Source organism: Scatophagus argus, chromosome 22 (genome assembly GCF_020382885.2).
Source record: "Scatophagus argus isolate fScaArg1 chromosome 22, fScaArg1.pri, whole genome shotgun sequence".
NCBI lineage: Eukaryota > Metazoa > Chordata > Actinopteri > Scatophagidae > Scatophagus > Scatophagus argus.
Window position 1 is genome coordinate 2,629,055 of NC_058514.1, and position 18,227 is coordinate 2,647,281.

The 18,227-nt window shown below is 43.2% G+C and overlaps 1 protein-coding gene across 8 annotated transcripts in view; it reads left to right on the forward strand.

Annotated features, from left to right (window-relative positions):
- The window catches only part of sfmbt2 (Scm like with four mbt domains 2), a 44,556-nt gene that overhangs the window by 7,324 nt on the left and 19,005 nt on the right, over nt 1-18,227 (forward strand). For 7 of the 8 annotated variants that reach the window (XM_046379696.1, XM_046379697.1, XM_046379693.1 and 4 more), the window contains exons 2-5: nt 1,103-1,274; nt 2,798-2,892; nt 8,252-8,492; nt 11,525-11,545. In XM_046379696.1, coding sequence (XP_046235652.1) covers nt 1,184-1,274; nt 2,798-2,892; nt 8,252-8,492; nt 11,525-11,545 — 448 coding nt within the window. In that variant the 5' untranslated portion in view covers nt 1,103-1,183. The remainder of the gene's footprint in view (nt 1-1,102; nt 1,275-2,797; nt 2,893-8,251; nt 8,493-11,524; nt 11,546-18,227) is intronic. The other variant, XM_046379699.1, reaches the window with a different exon arrangement.

Here is an 18,227-nt window from a genome sequence, read left to right on the forward strand (position 1 = left end):
AGGTGTCAGCGGGCGATTGATCGGTTGGTACCTCTGCTTCATAAGTCAGAGTGGGTCACGGCGGCAAAACCTTCCGAGTTGTCGAGAAAAGACGAAGACGTCAGCATCAGGGACTGATGTGTGTCTGTCTGATGGCCACCTGATCAGCTGCCGGAGACGCCGCCTCATCTCGAGGCAACCAGAAACGCTGGGATTCCTGAGATTTCACATGAACAACCTTTATGTTATTTTGGGGGCCCATTTTGACAAAGAAACCTGCGCTAATTGACACATTAATTAGCTTAACTAATGACCTCATTAGTGAAACTGATTGTGTTTAATACATCATGGTGGTTGTGGCTCGACATTAGACAGCTCCCTCATGTCGAGCTGCGGCCACATTACCTGTCTCTCTCTCTCTCTCTCTCTGCCTGGCTGCCTGAATGAATATTTCCAAGTCATCCTAATTTGTCTGCCTGTGTTGTCGTGCTCGTGTCATTCCAGTTTTTCTACTTTGTTTGCCTCTGATTGGTTATCTGATAGAGTTTTGCTGTGGTATGCAAATACAGGCAGCCGGCAGACAATATGCATAGCCTGATATGACAGAACATAGGCGGACGAGGCAGAGGCTGCTCTGCAATTAATTAGAATAGCAGGCTTTTGACTAATGATTGTGGGAACTGGTGTTGAAAACTGCGAGATATTTTTTTTGTTTGGTTGGTTGGTTAACACTCTGCCTCTGCTCCGGCTGTGAAGTGCTTGTTGCTGCAGAGTTTGTGCTCCTCAGAGATCAGACGTTTTTTTCCTTGGATGCTGTGTTGGTTAAGTTAAGGTTTCTAGGAGGGACATTGTTCTCTTTTAGCCCACTGCGACCATGGCTGTTCACGCTAACCGCTCACCTCTTCAGCTGTTTATTCTGAAGAATCTGGAATTTCAAAGTGCATCATTTCCTGTCTGCTGTATTAGCTTACCAAGGAAATTCTTACCAAATAGTTGGTGTTTATTTTTAGACTTTAAGAGCTGTCTTTAGTTTCTGCCTTTGTTGTAGTGCTGTAAGGGGAGTTGGTTCTCTAAATAATTTGAGAAATCATCACATTAACTCTTTCTTATCTTTTCTGTCCAGGGCTTAACAACAAAAGCGAGAGATGCAGTGAAGGAGAACTGACACGGCTCGGGTCAAAGGTTAAGCGTGGGAGGTTGCAGGATGCAGTCTCGTGCTCAGGAGCAGCCATTGGCCCTCACTGCAGTGAAGTCACGCTATCCGACCAATGGGAAGGAGGAGGAGGTGAACACAGGTGAGGAGATCCTGCATCTTAAACACTGCCAGGCCGTTTCCACAGAACAGTTATCAGATTGACAGATCACTACGGTTGACATAAACTGTATGAAAGGGCGTAAGAGGAATCCATTGGGGACTAAAAATAGAACAGTCTGAAAGACAGGTTTTGGACCGTTTGATTCTTTGTTATTTACCTCCCTGTACATTCACTATGTTATTCTGATTGTTTGAAGGGCAACACACTCACTCACAGACTGTTTTATATGTAAACCCACATAGCTGCAGGTTGACCATATAGACATATAAATAGTGGATGGACTTTCCGGGTCTGAAAAGTGAAGCCAATGCACAAGTACCTTAAACCTGCATTCCTGCCAATGGCCAGCAGGAGGCGACTCCACTGGTTTCGAAAAAAAGGTCTGATTGTATGTAAGCTTATGAGAAAATGAGTCTGCTTCACACTTGATTTTTTTTTTAATCACCATAACGGACCAAACTTCTTCACATTTGATCATTTCTCATCTTATTTGTTTGAACTTCCATGCAAACAAAAACAACTGGCTCACTTTGCAGAGTTCAGTTTTCTGTTCCTGTCCCTCGCCGTAAGCTGGTGGGGAAGCCTCCTCCTCCATGTTTTCATGTCTTCCAGCTTCCACACCAGCTTCAAGGTGCATTTCCACCATAAACCGTCGCTCTCACGTCATGTGACTGAGAACATGGCGTTACGATAACTTGTGATGGATTCTCGTGATCTTCTTCTCGTTTGAAGATACAGAAAGTATAAAAATATAAGTTTGGCGTAAGGGTTAGCTCGCGCAGTGGAGGCAGTATTTGCTGAGTCCAGCTTTTTCGATGTCAGGATTTGCTGCTTTTGTTTGTCATTAATGATAGTGGACTGTTTTTGGACTAAACTCTAATAGGTGATGAAAATAATCCTTAGTTTTAGCCCTAATGTTGACAAATCTCTACTGTTGGACACATTTCTACCCTGACATGGTATCTGCCGTCATATCACCAGACGCTACAGAAACGGTCCGTTTTTTTGGCGCAAAATATGTCAGTTGGGTGCAAAGGGTTAAACAGCGTGACAAGAAGAAGCGAGTGGGCGTCGCGGTCTATCAAAACAAACCGCATCATCACGGCAGCTTCCTATACGTCCCCACTCATTAGACAGAGCAGATTCAGCGTTCACACCGAGGAGTCTCCAGAGACACACACACACACACACACACACATATACACACATGCATATACACAATACCTCAAATGTACCAGGCTCCCACAGGCAAAGTGAACAATTCTCGCCTCCAGGAGAAACGTTAGCGTCGTTACATAAGACGACTTGAAACGCACACAAACGCACTCCAGATAATTTCCTGTTCTTTCAGCTTGATCACATAAATTTACAAAGCACAAAGTCTGTGCGTGTATTTGCTATCCACATGCTATGCAGTGAATGAAATGTATGTTTAGCCTCAAGGCAAGTCGGCTCTTTTTTGAAATTTTGTGATGACTGACGGCCGATTTCTGCTCATTCAGATGCAGATTCCATGGAGGAGGAGGCGGAGTTTAACTGGGAGGAGTACATGGAGGAGACGGGGGCCAACGCCGCCCCTCACACCACCTTCAAACATGTGAGCCACTGCTTATGATCTTCACCTCACACTTTAATCCCTTCCCTCGCTGATCCTTTAAACACAGCCTCATAGATAAGTACCATATGCAGAAATCCTTTAACGACATATTGGAGAGAGCCAGGACTCGGCATCACAGCGCTAATGCTGTTCAACCGGGCGTCCTCATTGGCTTTGTTCCCTCATGACGCACAAGTTGTTAGACAACCTTTGTGAAAAACAATTGCGGGTGGGTAATTACTGAAGCACAAAAGAAAACTATACACTGGATACAAATAAGCACCGTGTTGTTTCATTTTTTGTGTTTTTCATTTAAAACTAACTAACAGAAATGCAAAAATAAAACAGTGCAGCGAAGTCCTGGTAATTGACTTCCTGAGGCCCATATTTTATTGTCAGTCATTCCTCAACAGTCTTCCAGACGCCCTCGCTCTCGACAACCGCTTATAAAATAAACCCAATTAATCACAGTCAAACCAATATAATTGTCTCGGGAAGGTAGGTGGGATCTGATAGGACTCTTTCCATGGAAATGCCAGGAATAAAACACTGGTAGAGAATCCTGGTGTAAAAATACTGGCTCCAAAATTACAATTACAAGAATACAAGAATCATCTTCTGAGGAGTGTAAGTTTATTTAAGGCACCCTTACATAACAAGAAAACACACAAAGGATGTAAAGCTTCGTGTGTAAACCCCAGACTTCAGTGGATAGTTTTTAATTACAGCTCTCAAACCAAACGACAATAAAATAAAATTATCACAGTGTGATCTGGGCGTCGGGTGCCCAACAGTGTTTAATATCGCCAGTTTTCATGCAGAATCACACACTGTGTCGCAAGGTGGCAAATTACTGCATGTGTGCAATCCTTATCTGTTCGACAGAAGGTCTGATCTTTATCTAAGACAGCTGAGTCAGGAAACAGCTTAAATTCTGTAGAAAAGTGAGTCATCAGCTTTGAAAGTAACGGGGCATAGCTTGTTTAAGGCGTAATCGACACGGATGAGACTCATATTGTGGAAAATCTTCGTGCTGAGTGAGGAGGAGGTACTTTCGGGCGCAGTGAGTCTGCAGGCCAGCTGTGCTCTGCTCTGATTTGCTGGGTCGAAACTCATATCTGGAGATGAAGTGAAGCACAGCCTGCTGACTTAGTTCACACAGTCCAGGTCAGCTGAGAGGTCAGCTGAGCTGCATGTTGCCATCACCAACCAGGTGGCCTGTTTGACATGTCAAACTCACCTGCTTAATCTCTGCCTGCTGCTGCTGCTGCTGCTGCTGCTGCCGCTGCCGCCCAGAGGAGATCTCTGTTTTCTCTGTTCAGATGTTCCCATTCAGTATCTGATTTGACTGAACTCAGACGACACACGTGGGTGCAGATTAGCTGAATGAAATAACACGCAGTCAGGTATCTGTTTTGTTTTGTTTTTTCCACTAAATGACATTCAGCAGAGCAGCTGCGGTGCCAAAACGATGATGAGTTTACTTTCTAAAGCACAGCTGAAGTTGACTGAATGTATTCACGATGGACAAATGTGAATCTGACTCTTGAGTACCTGTCAAGGGTGAAATTGGGTGCTTGGTAGAATTTTTAGTTTTGTTTATTTAGTATCTGATTAGATCTTTCTTGACTTCAATGATCTGTTTTCTTAGTTTCACACTCTGTTACTGTACAGCCGCACTCCACCAATTTATCTCAGTCGACATAAAAATGTTGAACGCTCCACTTGTGAAAACAGTCGTACAATGGAGTCTGTGTCTCCAGAGGAACTGTTTCACGTCGGAGAAAATGACTCAGATAATATCATTGAGTTATCTCAGCTGGGCTTTGGAGAGCGTCGAACGAAAAGGCTTCACTGCTAACTGGATGCGACTGGACTACGTGGGTGTTAATCAGTGAGGGAGGCTCTGCTGAAGGGGTGCGATCGTCTTTGGAAGTTGGATGGTTTTGGAGCTTGGGATTAAATAAAAAATCAGAATATCTTGTCACCGATGTCTGATCCTTTTTGTCTCATCTGTCCTTGAGATGCCACACTGACTCACTGAGCCTGACATTTGATTAAACCCACAGAACAGAGAAAGTCCCCTAATTTTGGAGAAACATGCATAAAATGATTTCATATTTCCATTTGATGGTTTAAAAACCATGTTTTTTAAATGAGGGTTTGATGCAAAATATATGAGACTTGTGAAACTAGACTTTACAGGGATTAAAGGAAAAGATCACCAAAAAAAAACCCCCCACTGTCATTCAATAGAGGGCTTTGCCTGCCCTCAGAGAATCTGGGGTTACAGCAGAAACCAACAATCTCGTCTAGTGACAAATGTACATGGGATCTCAGGGCTTCGGGACACTTCAGAAAACACTCATGTGGCGCCTTTTTTCTTTCATTTTCTTCTGTTGTTTTCTTACATTTTGAAACAAGTCCCCAGCTTCTTCAGAAATGTTTTACGGTCTAAGAAACTGCACCCAAATTTCCACTCCCACAGTGGGAGTGATTTCTCGTGGTTGGGATTTGTGACTTGCTGTCTTGTCGTCTTGTGCATCAGACTCCACCTGCTTTACTGTTACCTTTGTACAGTCTTATTATTAGCCTGTCAGTCACCTGTAAAACACAAATTAAGCTTGACTGGTTGACTGAAAGAAATGATGTTTCATTTTCTTTTATGTCCTGCCAGGTTTCAGGTTTTCACTCGGTTGTCTCTGCTGTTAAATCATCTATGATTCTGTGGAGCTACTGATTTGCGTTAACCAGACCGTGTTGATTTGGTCTTCCAAAGTAATGCAGAATATTGGGAAATGTTTCTCATAACCGTTACCAAGCAATGACAAAGCTTTGCCTCCGCTAACATGTTACATCACAGGAGAAGGGCCAGATGGGCGAGAGCAGTTGATCCTGGATGTGAGGTCTTTATCCACCTCAGCTGAGTCCGCGTTTGACCGACGGAGCAGCTGTCTGCTCCGATGAGGCTCAGGATGGGCTGGCGAAGGTGGAGACGTGTCCAATTCGAGATTTAAAGAAGCGCGTTGGCGTTACAGTTTCTTGCATCACTCGGAGCGATGAATGCAGCAGGGGCGAGATTTGAATATGTGGGTTTCATGAGCGAGCCTTGATGTCGGACAAAACTGTCCGACTGGCGATTTGAGCGGCTCGGGTCTCTTGGGAGGCTAAATTGCCTTGTTGGTAAGTGGATTGAGTCACTGGGAAACAGGCCATGAATTCCCCAGAAAAATGTGAGTCAGTAAAGTGCAGCTCTTTCCCTTTCTCTCTGCCTGGACAAATTGAAACAGTGATTTCTCTTGGGCCTGCACGCACACACACACACACACACACACACACAGGCAGTGTTTGCTGCTGAGGCTGCCTGTAGCTCTCTTACATAAGCCAGCCAGAGTGATACAGCACGTTTGCATTGTTGTAGCAGGAAGTCACGGGGCCGTTTGTATTGTGTTTATTTCTAAGATGTTGGCTTTTTCCATTCACTTGTGAGTATGTGCGTTTGTGTGAGTGCTGAATGTGAACATCCTGTTGGGCTTGTAGCATTCTCAAGAATTGTATAGCTGCCGGTGGCTATGGTGGAAACACATTATGCTGTGCTGCATTCACTGGCGCACAGATTTATCACTGTTTCCCTGCACATGGACAAGCTGAGAGGCTCAGCGCAGAGTGTTTTGTGTTTTGTTTTAGACTGTTTGTAGCAGTCACTAAGTTCATTAAGTAGACTCAATTGCTAACCAAAACTCAGCTGTACGTTTTTATCAGTCTGCACTTTAGGCTTGAATTGAAAGTCTTGCTTGTTGAAATCACTCACCTGCTGCTAAAGCTGGTAAAATGTTGTGGCATGCAGACTGGAAAATGTTTGGGGTTTTGGCCTTAAATTACTTTCATAATGAAGCAATAATTGTTTGTAAATTGACTAATTGTTTCAACACTAATTGATTTCACTTGCAGCAACGTGAACCAGTGTTCTTGTATTTCTGTCTGTTCGAGTTTAGTGAAATTAAAGGGGCACTTCAGGAACTTAGTATTTAATTTCCATGAAGCTAAGTATGACGGCATATTAGGGACATCATAAGTTTGAACAAAAAAAAAGAAAGAGAAAATTAAGTCGTAAAGTTCTGAGAAAAAATTATTCTCTGAGATCAAAGCTGTAAATTTACAAAAAAAAAAAACTACAAATGTACAAGGAAAACAACTAGAATATTCTCTGAAATCATAAAGTCATAAATTCGCAAGAAAAAAAACCTCCAGTTCTCTGAGATTATAAAGTCATAAATATGAGGGAAGTTTCATTCTTCTTTGAGCGAATCCTCCTCCAGCTCTGTTTTTCCTTAAGCTACAACGTCCAGTCTGCAGTCAAGTTTGAGTCAAGCTCCTAAAACACTGAACCCTACAACTTCCTGTTTGACGGTCTGTGCCTCCATGTCCTCATTTTGCTCTCTGTTGCTAATTTGAAATGTCGAGCTCAACACACGACTCTGATGATATCTTCAGTGGTATTTTCTCAGCCTTTAAAAAGCCTCTGCAGAGCCACAGAAGACAGTAAACAGCAGGCTGTGTCGAGCTTCCCATAAACTGACCTTCATCTGAAAAATGAGCGGAGTTCCCCTTTTATCTTAAGTATGTAAATATGTTCTGAAAGTGCCATCAGTAACCTCCAAAATATTGTCACGTTTCGTCAACAACATCACATGTTAAAGAAAAAAACAGTTCAAACTCTGGCTGTTTAAGAAAAACCTTTCAAGGGTTTTAAAGAAAACTTCTCTTGTTAGGAGTTTAGCCATCATTTCTGTTGATTTTTACAACCTTTGAACTGGCGAATCTGATCCTGAGATCCCTAACGCGATAGAACAACAGTTTGTAAACAAACCACTTTTACCGAGCTTATCTGAAAAAGAAAATAAAGACAAACATTCAGCTCATTACCCAGTCGGCCCATAAAACCTCCTCCCTGCTTCACCTTTGACCGGCCGTACTTTAACTCTGACTGGAACTTGTTTAAAACCGATTGTGAGTCGGACGCACAGATCTGCCTTATTGAGTAAAATGTTGTTGTGGAACATACAGAACTGCAACCCCTGAGATGCTGCGTAAGACAGTTAAAACAGACTGTGATCACCTGCTAAGCCTGTCTGACGTGTACTCAGGTGAAAACAGCACAGTGACAGTTTCTTTACTGTCTGACCTCAGCAAACCTTGTTGATTTTAGTGAATTTGATGGCAGCAACATGTTTCAACCAGGTTGGCTTGTAATGGCTGCCCTAACATTTCAGGAAACAGGATCTTAAGACCCAGGTTGTTTAGAAAAGGGAATAAAAAGGCAGAATATTCCTTTAATGCTCTGCTGTGACCCTGTCAGGTGGAGATCAGCCTGCAGAGCAGCTTCCAGCCCGGCATGAAGCTGGAAGTGGCCAATAAGAGCAGCCCGGACACGTACTGGGTGGCCACCATCATCACCACGTGCGGTCAGCTGCTGCTGCTGCGCTTCAGCGGCTACGGCGACGACCGCAAGGCCGACTTCTGGTGTGACGTCATGACGGCCGAGCTGCACCCGGTGGGCTGGTGCACGCTGAACAACAAGACCCTCATGCCCCCCGAAGGTAGGAAGACTTTCAACCTGAACATGATACGCGCACGTTAAATTGATGTTAAGATATCATAAAATCATAAAATGATGGCACAAAAGTAAAGTATAACATATTTTATATGTTATATCTGCTGTTATGAATTTTTATGTTTCTGTTTATTTTTAAAAAACAACTCAAAGAAACACAAATTAGTACAAAGTTAAGGTGAAAATTGTATTTTAAAAATGCTAATTCTTCTGTGTGTAAGCATTTATTGGATTTCTTTTATTACTTTGAGGGATCCTGTCTGCTCAGTTTGAGTTTGTTCCCCATTTTTCTATTCAATTTCTGGTAGTCATCAATTTTTTTTGAGCCATGCGTGTTGCAAAAGGAATTTGTTTAGTTGAAACAGGGTTGAACGCCGTCTTTTAGACATGAGAAGACTTAAAGTCTGTGCAAATCACTTTTGTAAATTAAAATATCGTAGTCGGAGGAGGTTTTCAGGATGGTTTTAGGTCAGCGGGCGCCATGTGGTGTGTGTATTGTAAAGCCTTTTGAGGAAAGCGATCTGAACTTTTGTTTTTAAGGATAATATTTGTATAAATCAAGCATAATACTGATAGGAAGATAAAGAGTGACAACCAGTCAGTCCCCAACTGCACTTGACCCAAAGGCTTTGCACTTCATGGTCAGCAACATAACTTTTAGGTCTTTTCTGTGAAGGGAAAAAATAATTTTTTTAAACATATAAAATAATTAAAAACAAAAATGACACTATATTGTATACTATATCATGTCTTGCAGTTATCATATGCAAACATGAACACGTTCTTGACATGCGGCTGTCATGATGAATAAAGGGGCGATATTATGAGTGTTTCATTTCATGTGTGGACAAAACACAAAAGGTCAGCCAGTGGTTGAGTCGCTGCGTTTCTTCTGAGATGTCAGTTAACCTCACGCACTTCAAAGGGACTGGGTGGAAAGACAGGTTTTGATTGTCAGAACGGCTCAACTGCCATATCACACACACCCTCTCCATCATGTTCAGAGCCTCGGCCCGGTTAAATCGCTTTGTCTCTAAAACGTCTCTGCGAGAGCATCTTTTACACCTGGGGCCTCAGCTGTAAAAATGTTCTCAGATTTATGCTCGAAATTCACCTTAAGATGATCGAAAAGGTGCCGAGCATAAAAAACCTTAGCAGGTTTAGCAGGTTCTTGCAATACCATCACTTTGATCATTTTCAACATCAAGATAATGTTATACAAATAACTACTAATATGTAGTTTCCTACTTAAAGACGTATTTCACCGACTGGAAAGACAATCTCAGGCTAAAACATGTGAATGAAATTGTTTTACAGGCAGTGCAGGAACAGAATCTCGGTTCGGATCTGAGCAGCCCAGCCTCCTTTTACCGTTTGGTCTGAGTTTGTTCAGGTCCAGGTCTCGAGCTGAACCTTCACACTCTGTATGTCTGGCGTACGACAGCGAGGAAGTACAATCTGCAGTTTATACTAACAGCTTTGGAGCTGGGAAATGGAGAGAAGTTTAACAAAGCCGAGTGAAAACTGTGCAGGTTTCCCTTTTAAAACTGATCCTCGGTTCATCTGATAAATGAGGGCTCCAAATCTCAACCTTTCAAAATAAAAGCCTCGGCTTCTCGAGCAGCCGCTCTTCCTGCTGTCCCTCTTTTTTCTAGCGGAGGCGTTTCCTCCTGCTGCGGCTCCTCTCGCCCTCAGATAGATGACTCGCCCTCTCCGGCTTCGTTCCCACCATTTATTTTCCCCGACACTTCCCCGCTGATGGATAGCGCGCCCCCCCCGTTGTTGTGGAGACGACCTGGATATGTTTCCACCTGACTCGGCCGTCCTCACACCAACTCCGTGTGTTCTCTTCAGCAACTTCCTCTTTTGTCTTTTGTCGCAGCAGGCGGTTCATGTCTGCATTCACAAGTCGTTTATTTGCCTCTCAGCTGAACGGCCAACAAGCAAACAACAGCAATAACAAGCGCTCGGTGCTGCAGTGGTTTAGTCTTTTCCTTCCTGCTTGTTTTTTTTTTCGTGTATCAAGTCAACAAACAAACAAACATGAACCGCCTGACTTGTTGTTATTATGTATCACGCTGAGGCCTTCACAGTTTCCCCCAAGCCCAAGTTGATATGTTCATGAGCCTGTTTTGGTCGACCAAAACCCAAAGACATTCAGTTTCCGTCTGCATAATATTAAGAAATCCAGCAAACGATCACATTTAAGAAGCAGAATTTGAGTTATTTTTCATTTAAAGATGAAGCAAATGCGAAAACAGATCAACTAATCAATTGTTTCTGGTGTAGACTGAATAACTGAGACTCATGCGAGCACATTGCAAATCACAGGAAGTAGTCGGAACGCAATAATGTGTTCGTCATTAACGTGCTCTTTGGCGATTTTAAACTCAGTGGAAAACAATCCTTAAAAAAGCTTGCCAACGTCACAGCCCCAACACGTTCAGCATCAGGCCCTGAATTATTTACACATTATTATCATATGTGCATTATTAATCATAAAAATATTCGTTTGGTTAGCATCAGTGCTCGGGTACATTTGTATGCCCGTCGTGCTTGTGTATTATGATCTCTGAAATCTGAGAAAAGTAACAGCAGCTCGGCTTGCGGTTGGAAACGGACCGTCGATCTTGGCTCTTCGCCATCTCTTCCTGCACTTCTCAGAATATATTTCCCATACTTCTCTTTTTCTCTTAATGCTGAATGATAGCTGACATGTCTGCATGTTCAATGAGCAAAAACTGAAGTATAAATCATGTCCTGAAGGCACTTCTGTATTCCCCGAAGAGGCTTCTGCAACATACTGTCAAATCTGTGAATGTGACCCCCCATCCCAAAAGAAAACAAGGGCTTTGTTGCTTTATTTCAAGGCTTTGCATCATGTTGTACACATTTTTCTGTGTGTGTGTGTATGAGTGAGTGAGACAGTGTGTGTGAGTGAGTGTGTATTTTTGAGTGCTCACACCTGTGTCACAGTTACCTGTTTTATTCCTTTTTGTTTTCTTGTTTGTTTCTCAGATAACGTTTACCTAAGAAAAGGTAAGCAGCCCTAACTCGCCTGCCTGCTCCGGCTCACTAGTGGCTAACATGAATGGGTCAGCGTTAGCCCTCAGAGCTGCATGTACACTGTGCTGCTTCCTCCTCCTCCTCCTTCTTCCTCTTCCTCTTCTCACCTCCCAGCAGGAAGTGACCTCACAAACTCAGTTGCCATGCCTTGCCTCCTCTTGCATGTGACTCCTTTCTAGCTGAGTGTGTCTTAGAGTGATAGTACACACACACACACACACACACACACACACACGTGCGCGCACACAGCTGTGCTCGTATGATAACTAGTGCAAAACACAGCAGCTCAGTTAGAAATGTGCTGCTCTGATAAGTCAAGTGAGGAGAGGCTGGAAGTTAAAGAACTGCTGTGTGTAAAATGTGTCGTTACGCCGATAAAATCGGAGTGTGTGTGTGTGTGTGTGTGTGTGTGTGTGTGTGTGTGTGTGTGTGGTCAGGCCGGACAGAAACGGACCGAAGCGACACGTGAACACATTTAACTGCTGGTGTTGCACCCAGTCTGTCCGCTCCCTGATAACGAGCCAACGTAATCGACGGGATGCACGTTAATATCGGCAGGTTTTTGGTATCGACTGATAAAAGCTTGAAATGAACATTTCAGCCGATACGACGGGCCAATACGATGACGCCTGAGTCGTGCACGCGCAAACGCGAACCGTTGATGAACCATGTGAACATTTTGAATAATCGTTTATCTGCTTCTGCCAGTGGGCCATCGGGATGAGAATGTGCACATATCAGAAACGGCAACTGGCCAAAATGAGCTGTAAAATATCAATGATGCATCCATGATCCTTAATTTGGTTTTGTATTCATACGTCCATTTTGTATGAATTAATTGAGCAAAGTGTGAAAACAACACGACACTTTGTTGAGACATTCCAGATAAGATGTGTTCACATAATCTGGGAAAATAAAATTAAAAATGACATAACAACCTCGTCTCTAGGCATAAACCGAAAACCAATTGCGTTAAAGAAATAGATACAGTGAGTGATAATTTCTGACAAATGGCTGTTTTCCAAACATTTAAGACATACATAAAATGTCGCTGAAGTGTGTCTGATGTTTGTTTGTCCAAAAAAGTCTAATTATCTTCATTAAAAAGTCCAGAATATTTGAATATGTTTAAGTGTCACATCCATCGCTGAAGCGCACACTCAGAGTCTGACTTTAAGAGGCGGAGCCTACGAACATGGTTTATGACGTCACAGTATTTAGGCCAATCAGGGTCCAGTATTCAGCAGACACTTTAAGCCTCCGGTGCACAAACAGTGAGAACACGTTTTTGCCCGTAAGGCGACTTGAACGCAAACTACAACGTTTGGCAAAGTCGGCAGCAGTTCTGAAGCTTCCAGTCATTTCTTTGATGTTCCTCAGCTGATGAGGTTTGCACAGTTGCCACTGAATTCTGGATGTTCAAATATCCTTTTGTTTAAAGCTAAATCTCATCCATCAGAGAGTGATTTTAGTCTTTAAAGGGTCAGTTCAGGGTCTTCAGTGGAATCTAACCTGCAGATAAAACTTTTCTGCTGAAGACAATCGTCCCCATGAAGCCTGTGGCGGCACTTTTCCTCTTTGGTGCTCCTGGTTGACTTTTAGAAAAATAACTTTTCAAAGCAGGTTTTGGCTTTTTTTTCTTTTTTCATTTGAAGTGATTAAACTGATTTAAACACATCAATCGGGGGTATGTTTTTATGCAAAAGCGAGAGTAGCTTTAACTGTGATTTTTCCACCCTGAGAACTTCAGACAGTTTCACTCTGACTCAGTACCAAACAGGCTTCTGATTGGCTGGTGGCTGACACTGCCAAGCAGTAGCTCGGCGGTTTTCAAATCCTCCCTTCGTTCCAAACACTTTCTCCCCATCTCGGCTTTGGGAGAAGGCGCAAAATCTGAATCCAGTTTGATTCAAACTGTTTCAATTGGACAAACCTCACAAACAAACACACCTAAATCCCTCGTCAAACTCGCTTACTCACTCATGAAACTCACCCACACACACACACACACACACACACACACACAGAGTCTCCTCTTCTGCTAACTGATGCGTTCAGCAAAGCTTTTGTGCTCATCAAATCAGCGTCTCTGTTTGCAGTGAGTCTGCAGCGCTGCGAGCTCTTCTGCTGAGTAATTTGCTCATTTATTTAGAAAATAAAAAGTCACTGCACAGACAGATTAACAGGCTAAACTTTGCTGGTTTTTCCACCTCACCTGTGATGACTTCATTGCTTTGCGCTGGCAGTTGGAATATAATTGTATAATTCTTGTATATTGTAAGGTTTATACAGGAAATTGTCTGACGTTCTGAGGAGTGAAGGCAGATAAATGTTTTTTGTCTATAAGGCAGGTAAACCAGCAGGTTCAGTTCAGACACTGGGAACAGATCCAGGCGGGGAAAGTTAATTCAACCTGCGATACGTAGTTATGGTGTGTTGGCTGTATATGAAGGCCGGGGGTGGGGCTCAGGGAGGGAGGCCTGTTCAGACAGAAATGTGTGTGTTTCTGTGCGTGTGTCTGCATGTGTGTCGACCACATTCATCCATTCATGTTAAGAGGTTTTGTTTTGTTTTTTTTAAAAAACGACTTCACAGGTTTGGTCACAGAGGCTGCTCACTGAAAACATTTGCTTAATGAATTCACCACACTGCTTCCTGCTACAGCCTGTTGGAGATGATGCTCTGAGATAGTCCTGTCTCCTGCTCTGTGTGTGTGTGTGTGTGTGTGTGTGTGTGTGTGCGTGTGTGTGTGCGTGTGGTGTTTTAAGCTTGACAGTAGCATTATGGTGACACCAAAGGAGCTGCTTTAGTTTGGGTGGGAGCCCTGACCCTTTAAACTGGTGTAGAAGTTACTGCGCCAAAGTTTCAACAATTAGTCGATTAACTGATAGAAAGATAATTAGCTGCCAATTATTTTGATAATTGATTGTTTCTTTCATTAAGCGAAAAAAAAAGTCAGGATTTGCTGCTTTTCTTTGCCATTTATTATAGTAAAATAGTGTTTGAAGTTTGGACTGCTGCTTTGAGTAACAATTTTTTGACATTTTGAAGACTAAACGGTTAATCGATTAATCGATAATGACAGTAATCATTAGGTGCTATTCTACAGAACATTACATGGAAGATATCAGATAGTGTTTTACTTTCGTTATGCACTGCAAAGTAACTGTGATTCAGGACTCCAACAGCGTTATTTCGTTATCAGTTAAGGTGACGATTCTTTTCTTGAATGACCCAGTGATCATTAAAATGTCACAAAATGATTAAATAAAGAAAGAAATGTTCATAAAGGCCTCATCAGAGGGGGAAAAAAAGCAGCAAATCCCCACAAATGACGAGCTGGAACAGAAGAATATCTGGCTGACTGAATAATGAACTAATCGTTTCAGCTCAGCTGTGTTTACGCTCTTTTATTCACCTTGTAACACAAAGAGACAATGGAGAGCTTTGCTTTGTCTCACTGCTGAACAGCAGACTGTTGTCAAGCAATTGTTGCCATGTAAACTGAGTGTTGCTTCATGTTGTTGTCACTGCAACAGCGCAGAAACATGTAGAAGACAAGCAGTCACGGGTCTCCTTAGCTTACCTGTAGTTTGCCATAAGCGAAACATTCAGGCAGCTCTGTTGTGTTGGATTCTGTCACACCATCCAGGTGAGAGTATGTCTGTAGACCTGCAGTTTTCCTTTTTCCTAAAAATTGCCATCACGTGCTGCTGCTGACAGGCTAATCGTGAAAGTGAATATTAAAAACATGAGTAAAAGGGAAATGCACAGCTTGTTTACTGTGTGGTCACTATGCCGTAACCCTGCAGAAAAGGGTGGCGAAATCCGAGCTGAAGCCGCCCAGGCTTTAAACAGTTAAACTCACATTACAGACGGTCACTTGACACTGGATTCAGTGTGCTGAATTCCTGCATGCGTTTGATTGGAGACGGCACTTTGTTACGAGGTGACTGCGGAGGTAAAAGTATGAATGAAGGTGAGCTGGGTGTCCATTAAGAAGCTACAATACCAGAACGAGTACCTGCGCTGTTAAAGTGATGCTGATGCAGTTCAGTTCATTTGATAGCTTCTTCTTAGAAAAGGGAAACAACAGTGGGGCTGCTGAATAAGGTGAAGTTAGCAGTGGATTCAAAGCCGAGCACACAAACCTGCCTACCAGAGGCTGCCCAGAGCCGTTTTTTCAGACGTTTTCGATGGCGTCTCGGCACCACAAGCTCCCGACTCCCGTCAAATACGTCACGTTTGATTTCGCCACCGACTGTGTGGGCTGGAGCTGCTGGTGGTGGGCCAATCACACGTCGTATTAAAGTGAAGAACGCCTGAGGGGATTGGCTGCTTGTTTTCTATGATGCAGGTCCTGTCTGACTGGAGAAGTTTCTGTACTGCTTGGTACTGCGTTATTCAGCCGATGCCTTGAAGTTATTGAGTTATGAGGCTGACAGTCAGCTCTGACTTGGTTCACATTTCAATAATCCCTCCCTCCTATAACCCCAAGATTTGCATAAGCTCACAGATCCAGTGTGTTTGTATAAACTACATATGAGTGTGTGTGTGTGTGTGTGTGTTTTCCTTTTTGCATGATCGATTAGGCTTCATTTGTTCAGTTCTTATTAGTATTGTGTGACTTGAGAAGGTTTTCAATGAATGGAAAATCAAGGGCAGCCAAATCACACACACGCACACACACACACACACGCACACACCTTCACTGGATGTGTGCCTTGTTCCCGTGGGCTTCACACTCACCGCAATCACACCACTGAGGTAATTCATATTTACACAAATGGCTGTAATATCCCCAGCCCGGTCATGAACAGGCTGTAAAAACGTTAACAATATGGCGCCTGACATAATGCAGCCACACACAACAGCCAAACATCCCCTCAATAAACACACAAATTGCGCTGTGTGACATTTCACGTGCAGCGGCGTGCTGCAATCATTACGCTCGCGGCCTGTTTGGAAAGCCCGTCAGTTAAAATGGAAGTGGGTAATTGTTTGAATTGACTTGGCTTTTGAACCCCCCATCCCCCCTCCCCATGCGTTCGGCGCTCATCATCTGCATGCCAGCGCACAACCACTGGATAAGACAGGAGGAGAATCAAGTGTAATTTGCTCCCATTAACTCTGATTAGAATCTGTTGCACTGTTATGATCACAGGCAACAAAAAAAATAAAAACCCGAGACACACAGCGAGACGATTTTTCTTCTTTAATTCTAACGCTGATTATCTAAAGTAAAGCTCTGAAATGAGGCTTGTGCACAGAGGAGTGCAGGCTGTTTACAGCTGCTGTTTGAGGAGTCGGCAGGAGATGCAAATATCAACTTCCGCGCATGTAAATTCAGATTTTGTTGGGTTTTTTTTAATACTAGTTGGGAGAGACTTCAGCCAGCTTCTGTGCAGCCTGGGCCTGTGGGAGGAGGAGGGAGAAGGGGGGAGGTTAGCCTGCATGAGGGAAGAGGTTGGGGGGTGTTGTGAAGATCTTCTCCCTCAAGGTTAATTATTCACTTATTGTTATGTGAAAGTCAGGCTTTCACCTCCATGTGTCTGCTGCCGATGGGATGGAAATGGAAAATAGATCATTATTCATATAAAAAAAAAGCACTACAGCAAGATGGGGGGAGAGAAAGGGTGAGACATAGCCAGACAGAGTGGGTGAAGGGGGGTCGAAGTTTGCACGTTTTTAGCTACAACCACACAGCTGAGCTTTAAATGGCTTCATGACTAATCGGAAGGATCTTTAAAAATAGTTTATCTATTTCTGCACGCCCGAGATCAACACAGCAGTGTGTGCACAGTGTGTGTGTGCACAGTGTGTGTGTGTGTGTGCACAGTGTGTGTGTGTATGTGCAAACTTACAAAGTCCAGCAGCAGCAGGGAAAGAAAATAGTCTCACAGGAAAAAACACTATTATTAAACAGGAGCAGAGCGAGCAGGCCACAGAGACGTTCGCCGTTCACATTCCCTTCACAGGAAAACAGTTTGATTTATTTGCCAGCAAACTCCACAGTTGTTGATTTGATTTGAGGCAGGACCTCTGGAGGCCAGAGCCACGAGAGGATTTATCGATTTGGTCTCAGAAGTCAATTATGACGTAAAATCCCGAGCAGCCTCAGTGGAGCTAACTGACGGTTATGTTAAATCAAATCTCTGACTTGAAAAGGGATCAGGATGAGCAGTTAAAGCTGTTTCCAAAACAAAGCCTCACACGAACTGCACTCTGCGTAAATGAGTTTAGGCTCAGCCGTGTCAACTCATGTCGGGATATGAGACGTTCAGTCCTCTCCTGATGTGTTAAAGGTTAGAGCTCCAGAACTCCTGTGGGTTAAATTTTTACATTTTCTAAGAAGGTTTCTGGGAATATTTTGATGTTTAATAGACTCTCTGTGTGTGTGTGTGTGTGCGCGTGTGTATGTGAAAACTTTATGATCACTTCATTCACACGAGCCTTCCAGTAAATAAGTAAAAATAAGAGCAGGGAATGGAAGAACGGCAGCACACGCCTTCTGAGGCGTTTAAGAAAAGCGCGAGAGAAGAAAGTTTAAATGTGCTCGCTGCAAAACATTTAAAACCGAAATCCTTTGCACGTGTTTGGACATTACAGTCAAAGTGTAACGGCGGAGGTGCACTTGAACTAAACGTCGTTAATC